At 38.1% G+C, this 8199-nt stretch overlaps 1 protein-coding gene across 1 annotated transcript; it reads right to left on the reverse strand.

Annotated features, from left to right (window-relative positions):
- On the reverse strand, positions 1697–3805 carry LOC109231004 (polyadenylate-binding protein RBP45-like; the record flags this gene model as incomplete). Its single annotated transcript, XM_019396523.1, is given in 2 exon segments — positions 1697–2165; positions 3364–3805. Coding segments are annotated over 2 exon segments (784 nt in total), but the record flags the coding sequence as incomplete, so codon positions are not given.

Below are 8199 nucleotides of genomic sequence, written 5' to 3' on the forward strand. Positions count from 1 at the left end.
TATTAGTTCACCAAGGTACAGGTAGTATCTAATAATTCAACAACATGGTTTCGTTGTAGATATCAACTTAGTGGTACTCCACTCTGCATCAATAACCAAACAAGACACAAGGTACTGATCATACTGGATAAGAAAGTTAAACTAACATACTCAACTTACTTAGTGTATATATTATATATATATATATATATATATATATATATATATATATTGAATTTGCTTGGGAGAAGAGTGGGGATGGTATGGAAGAGAAACATGCATAAAGATGAAGATTAATATTGGTCGGCAATAGAAGTATTGTTCGCAATGTGACCTTTTAGGGAAAAAAGCAAAATAGAAAGACATCTTAGAAAAATATGGAAGAATAAGGCACCCTACAAGGTGGAACACCTCACTTGGTTACTGTATGAGATGCTTGCCTAACACCACAGAGATTAGAAAAGAGAGGGATAATCACACGACGTAGATGTACTATGTGAGGAAGGATACAAAGATGCCAATCATCTCTTCATTCACCGCAGATTCAATTATCAGCATTGATTTTATGTCAAACACGCAATAATTTGGGGTGTAAAGGTGTTTTTGAAATACAATGTTTACAACCAATTCAAAGGACCATTGCGGGCAATCGAGAGATATTGGAAAATATTCCTAACACCATCCTTAATTTCTTTATTAAAGCTCTCAATGTCTTGACCAAAGGAGGAAAAAAGAGATTCAAAAATTAATAGTCATAACTTATCTAATGAGCTTCAAAAGATTTATTCAGAAAAAAAGAGAAGAGACATTGATATATTTACATATCATGTTACAATACATACACACTTGAATGCCCATGAATATAAAAACCACCAGCAGAAAGAAACTATATGAAGTATCGTGTATTCAAAAGAGACAAAATGATGGCTTATTAGCTTGTTATGGTGAGAGGAAACTTCTCCCCCTTCGTGAGGGGTTTTCTCTAAGACAAATTCATGAGGTAAATGAAGCAAACTTAAGATATCCGTAGATAAAGGACCAGAACATCTTAATTTGACAATTGAGACCGAGATAATGCTTAGAGGTATTGTAAAGGGAAAATCAAATTGACACTAGTGGCTGATTAAAGTATATCAATATACAAGAATAAAATGGCTGAATAGTAAAGACAAAGTAATCCGAAGAACGAGACCCGAGTAAAAAAAAAAAACTGGAGTTGTAAAAAGTTAACACCGAGGGGATCCGGTAAAGAGAAATTTAACCACATTTAGATGACTGACCTACACAACACCAGGCCCTAAAAGGTAATCAGTTCAGCTGAAACAAGCTCCAGGCTCTAAATGATAGAGCCTTCCATTACCCTGCTTTGAGACAACCGGAATTTTATGAGATTTAATACTTCAAAGAGAAGTTTTTTAGTACTTGAAGGAAATGAAATAACACGCTGGTACTTCTCTTCAAAAATTCAAGAGCATAACCAAATGACAGCAAACATACAAACACCATTTAGCTGAGTGGACCAAAATGGAGAACTAGCGATCCCAAAATAAACCAATAGCATCTTCAAGCTATCTAAATTCAAACTTCGAGCTCTTTATGACAAATTAGCACAAAATCAAAGATTCGAACTCTAGGAATAACACAAGTATCAAGCAAGGTGGATGAAATGCATTGTTGTTAACTACTCAAGAACATTATGACATGGCCATGGAAATACCTTGCATCTGACCACCTGCACTCTTCTTGTTAGCTGCTGGACCAATGCGCATGGGCCTAGTGGAGCAAAACTTTCCATTCATCTCAGTCATAGCACGTAATTGCTCACTCTCATCCCCGAATCTAACAAATCCATAACCCTTTGTGTGTCCAGTTGCCCTATCTGTTACAATCTTGGCACCCTTGACTGAGGAATAGTTGGCCCTGAATGTCTCCTGAAGCATGTAATCTGTGACATCAGCTGCCAAGTCTCCAACAAATATTGTGTATTCAGGACCATTATCTGAACGCTTTTCACCCGAACCGAGTGATGCCCAGTTGAGCCTAAAATTTTGCTCAATATTAGGCATCAAGGTGCCATTGTATGCTTGTAGATTCCTTTCAGCAGCTGCATGACTATTAAACTCAATAAAGCCATAACCCTCTGATTGTTGAGTTTGCTTGTTACGAATAACTTTAGCAGAGACCACCTGCATAACCAGCTAACAGTTAATGCTTTCTCAACCAACCACCACCACAGGGGAGAAAGCAGAGAAAGGGGAAATAAGAAAACTGCTAATAGTTGCAAAACTTCTGTGCACGGTATAGCAAAGAAAACATTTTCTGCATATGCTTACAAGCATGAACATAAAGGTATCCACTATGGGAGGCAAGCACAAATTTGCAGCACAAGTTGTATATCAAAGTGTTAGCCCCCCAATTTTCAAAATCTCCAATTTAGTAGTAAAACATTTACAAAAATAATTTTTGGTGAGATGTAACTGTCAATTCCCCAAGGGAGTCCACATTGGCTGGTACCAGTAAGTAAACTCATCAACTATTGAATCAAAGATACCAACTAATGATAGCACTAACACCATATAAATAACTTAAAGCTCAATTTTTTTGTCCAATAACAGCATACAAGGACATCAGAACCAATGGACTAGCCTTTTCACAAAATTAATAACAATTGGATATCAAAAAAAGATGTGCCCTTTTTAGTCATTACTACCCAAACCTCTAGCATTTTCTTGAATATTTTCCCTCACACGAGTTACATGATTAGAGGAAAAGAAGGTGCTACTTTACAGCTCACAACAAACTCTGCTTAAAGTTGTCTTAAAGTTAACTACCATTTACCAAACAACAGAATACAAGTTAGTACTGTATATGAACTTTATTGAGAAAATTTTACTGAAAATAACTTTTTTGGGAAAAGGTTACTGCATACTACTGCAAAGTATTTGCTTTCCTCAAATAAACATACAAGACACTCAGTAGAAATCAATCCAAAAGCTCTGCAAAGTATTTGCTTTCCTCAAATAAACATACAAGACACTCAGTAGAAATCAATCCAAAAGCATATGACCACAGCAAACACTTATCAATTCTCAAAATATAAAAAAGATCCAATCTTCCCCATAAAACGTATAGTAGTTTTTCACATTAAAGACATGTGTCTTGCATTAATTGGCTCGGTGTAAACACCCTGTCCAGGTAAGTTTATCATTCATATAGCCTGCCAGCTAGTTCAGATTGAGCACTTATTTTAATATCTAACGTAATCTGAACAGAATCATTAGCAAGTATATAAACATGTCAATACTAACTTGTACTGTAACTAATAACAATAACGAAAAGAGGACAACAATGTAATTTCACAAGCTTTGATTACACATAGAATACCTCTCCAGTTTGCGCGAAGCAGTTATATAGGTACTGTTCATCCATCCAAAACTGTAGATCTCCAATCCAAAGTGTACGGATCTCATCAGCACTGGTCGGCTGAGCCGCGGATGCCGTGCACTGAGATTGTTGTTGTTGTTGAGGTGGTGGTGCTCCGCCTTGCGGCGGTGGTTGCTGATAATAGTAACCGGATTGCTGAGGCGGCGGAACCTGGTACGCCGGCTGCGCCTGTTGAGGCTGCTGAGGCATCCACTGTTGTTGGTACTGTGGCGCCGCCGCCATTGGTGGTGGAACCATTGAACTTGCGGGTTGCATCGTGTTGAAACCCTAGCGGAACCCTAGAGGGAATATGTGTGGATGATGTGGGAGGGGGGAACAAAAGAGATATTGAAAGGAGAGAAATAGATATTTTGTAGCGGTGATAATACGTTTGTATGATGCAACTGAAAAGGGTATTATGGGGCATGCGCGGCTTTTGTTTCTTGATGATGTGATAGTTTTGACCCATATCAACCTTCTAAATTTAGTACTCTTCCTTTTTTTTGTCCGTTTAAAAAAGAAGGATTCTTTCTAAATTTGAAAATAATTTAGTTTAAATTTATAATTTTACCTTTAATGAGAAGCGCCGTTTAAAAAAGAAGACTTTCTAAATCTGGACCCCTTTTTAACTTGTTTAGGACCACAAATTTTAAAAGTCTTTTATTTTTTTTTAAACTCTGTGCGCAGTCAACAAGTTTACATAAATCGGTACGGAGGGAGTAATAAATTCTTACAACAATTAAGGATTGTTTGATTCCCTAAGAAAAGTCCATGATTGTTTGTCCGCTAAACTAAAAAGTAATAGTAGTATCTATTTTTATTTGTCCAATTTAAAAAAGTTAAGAGATAATTTATTATTTTATATCTATTTTATCCTTATTATTTCCCAATATTTTAGATTTATAATAATCAAAGTTAGTTTTTCAATAGCATTGAGAGGACCTTTCCCTAGTATGAGAGGACCGGGAAGGATGCACCTCTGGTGTACACAGTTATCGTGCCCACGGTGAACGCTAGATAGCCAAGGTGCGGAGCGGATAACTGCTGAAAGCATTTAAGTAGTAAGCCTACCCCAAGATGAGTGCTCTCCTATTCAGACTTCCCCAAAGCCTCCGGTAGCACAGTCGAGACAGCGACGGGTTCTCTGCCCCAGCGGGGATGGAGCGACAGAAGTTTTTTTGAGAATTCAAGAGAAGGTCGTGGTGAGACGAGCCGTTTATCATACGATAGGTGTCAAGCGGAAGTGCAGTGATGTATGCAGCTGAGGCATCCTAACAAATCGGTAGACTTGAACTTTGTTCCTACATGACCTGATCAATTCGATCAGGCACTCGCCATTTATTTTCATTGTTCAAATCTTTGACAACACGAAAAAACCATTGTTCAACTCTTTGACACCATGAAAAACCCAAAAGTTCTACCCTCCCTCAGTCAAACATGAATAATAGCTTGTTTGGCGGTGCTTTTTTTTTTTGCCGAAAGTATTATTTTTTGCTATCGGGGTATCAAGCTGCTTAGCCATACTATGAAAGTCTGGGAGAGAGTGGTAGAGCTAAGAGTGAAGAGGAGTGTGTCTATTTCTGAGAACCAGTTCGGGTTTATACTGGGGCGTTCGACTACAGAAGCTATCCACCTTGTTAGGAGATTGATGGAGCAGTATAGGGAGAGAAAGAAGGACTTGCATATGGTGTTCATCGACTTAAAAAAGGTGTACGATAAAGTTCCGATGGAGGTTTTGTGGAGAAGTTTGGAGGCTAGAGATGTACATGTTGCCTACGTTAGGTTGATTAAGGACATGTATGATGGAGCAAAGACCCAAGTGAGGACGGTAGGTGGGGACTCGGACCATTTTCTAGTTATGATGGGGTTGCATCAGGGGTCGGCACTCGACCCTTTTTTGTTTGCTCTGGCGATGGACGTACTGACGCGCCACATCTAAGGGGAGGTGCCATGGTGCATGTTATTTGCAGATGATATTGTATTGATTGACGAGACACGAGATGGTGTGAATGCGCAATTAGAGGTATGGAGGCAGACCCTAGAGTCTAAAGGTTTCAAGTTGAGCAGGACCAAGGCAGAATACTTGGAGTGTAAGTTCAGTAGCAAGACTCAAGGATGTGAAGGGGAGGTAAGACTACACTCGCAGGTCATCCCTAGTAGAGGAAGTTTTAAGTACCCTGGGTTTATTATTAAGAGGGGCGGGGAAATTGATGAAGATGTCACACATCGTGTTGGGGCAGGATGGATGAAATGGAGACTCGCTTCCGGTGTTTTGTTGACAAGAAGGTGCCATCGAAACTTAAAGGTAAGTTCTACAGAGTTGTGGTTAGACCAACGATGTTGTATGTGGCTGAGTGTTGGCCAATCAAGATCGCTCATGTCTAAAAGATGAAGGTAGCAAAGATGAGGATGTTGAGATGGATGTGCGGGCACACCAGGCTAGATAGGATCAGAAATGAGGTTATTCGCAACAAGGTGGGTGTAGCCCCTATTGAGGACAAGATGCGGGAAGCGCGACTTAGGTGGTTTGGTCATGTGAGGAGGAGGAGCACAAATGCCCCGGTGAGGAGGTGTGAGAAGTTGACATTGGAGGGCCTACGGAGAGGTAGAGGTAGGCCAAAGAAGAGGTGGGGAGAGTGATTAGGCAAGACATGTGGCAGCTTCAGCTGACCGAGGACATGAGCCTTGATAGGAGGGTATGGAGGCCGAGGATTAGGGTAGTAGAGTAGGTAGTCTAGGGTGTTCATAACAGTAGTATTGGCACGCAGTATATCGCTTTCTGTTGGTAGTAGGTTTTTATTACTAACCGTTATTTTCTTTCATTGTTGATCACCTTAATATCTTGTTATTTTTATTTTGCTTTTTTATGGCTTTTTGGTACTGTCCCTTCTTGTCTATATTTTTATAATGTGGTGCTTATGCTTTCCTGAGCCGCTCCTCACAAGGTAGGGGTAAGGTCTGCATACACACTACCCTCCCCAGACCCCACGATGTGGGATAATACTGGGTATGTTGTTGTTGTATTATTTTTGGCTAATAGTATGTTTTTTCAAAGTTAAGGTATTTGGCCAAACTTTTAGAACGGAAAAGGTGCTTTTGTGTAGAAGCATAAGTTGTTTTTGAGAAATAGAAAAAACAGTTTCTTCCCAAAAATACTTTTTTGAAAAATATATTTAGAATAACTTTTCAAAAGTCTGGTCAAATACTAATTGTTGCACAAAAGTATTTTTCAAATTAATTATTCAAATACAAACTGCTTTTATTTTTTGAAAAGCACTTTTCAAAATAGACTAATTTTAGAAGCACGCCCAAACAAGCTTTAGTAAACATTGACAGAAGTAGCATTTGCTATGCACTAAGTAATGTTAAACGGTGAATAATAACACTTAGAATGACAAGTATGACCACTTTAAGGATATTTTTGTCTTTAGATATTCTTATTCACTTATTGTTAATACACATATTTGTATTCACGCATCTTGTATAAAATAAATATATTGAATTCATCATATGCTATATCGGTATAATGTTTAATACTGCCAATGAAACATTAGATTAGTCACATGGTGACATGGATATTATCTTTTTAAAGTGACCAACCAAACTCTACCTAGTAATGCGTATATGACCAACCAAATATCGTGCTTCCTTAAGTAGAATTTTATGAGGGGATTATTAATTAGCGTGATCAACCCCTAGGGCATACAGCATACTAGTCATTTTGTGGGCGCACTTGTGGATCGGACATAATGCTGTATTCTGGGCCGGGCCCGGGCTTAAATGGGCTAAACGGGCCGGGCTTAGCGGTCCCGGGCTCTGGCGGTCCCGGGCTTCACGGTCCCGGGCTTCATGGGCTCAACGGGTGGAACCAGCCCATGACGGGCCTAAGCCCACATGGGCCGGGCTCGCGGGCGCATACGGGCCTAACGGGCTTTTTTATTTCCGGGCTATTTTTTTTTAATTTTTTTTGTTTAAGGCAATTTCTTGTAAATCATATATGTATATACTAATATAAATTGCTCTTATACATGGCTATATAAATATATGTAGTATATATAATATAGAAACCTAATTATTAAAGTGCTTGAAGAAAAAGTAAAATAATAAAACAATAGTAAAACTAAATTATCATGCATATAAATTAATAACAAAGTAAAACATTAAGCATAAATACGTCTAATAATTTTAAAATAACACAAATTGTCGAAAATCTTAAAGACGAATTTCCGGATAAATACGCTCAAGACAATACTTTATATGCCTCCTTAAAATGCCTGTGGTACACCCTGAACGAAAATTTAAGACTCTTCCACAGTTCTTGCACTTTAATATTTGGCCTTCTTCATTTCCTTCAAGCACTTCAAAGTGTTGCGAAACAAATAAGCGCACTCTTTCCGAACGAGGCATGATTTAACTTGAAATTTGAGATTGAGACTTGAAGCCTTGAAAATTGGAGATTGAGAGAATGAGAGAAATTTAGATTGAGAAATGAGTATTGAGTATTGAAATGAAGAAGAGGGAGGGGGGTATTTATAGTTTTAGAGAAGGTTAGTTTTGTAAATTGAAAAAAAAATAATAGGCTATTTGTGCAATATGACCGTTGGCAATGGTCATTGGGGGTGGGGCCCTCCTTTTGAAAAATCTTGTAATATTTTGTAGTATATATAGTATGTTAGTGTGTGTATGTATATATCTATATATATATATATATAGTATATATAGTATGTTATGTATATATATTTTGTTATGTAATTTCTTTTCGTATATAATTTGTTGTGTATATATAGTGTGTTATGT

This window comes from Nicotiana attenuata, chromosome 8 (genome assembly GCF_001879085.1).
Source record: "Nicotiana attenuata strain UT chromosome 8, NIATTr2, whole genome shotgun sequence".
Taxonomy (NCBI): Eukaryota; Viridiplantae; Streptophyta; class Magnoliopsida; order Solanales; family Solanaceae; genus Nicotiana; species Nicotiana attenuata.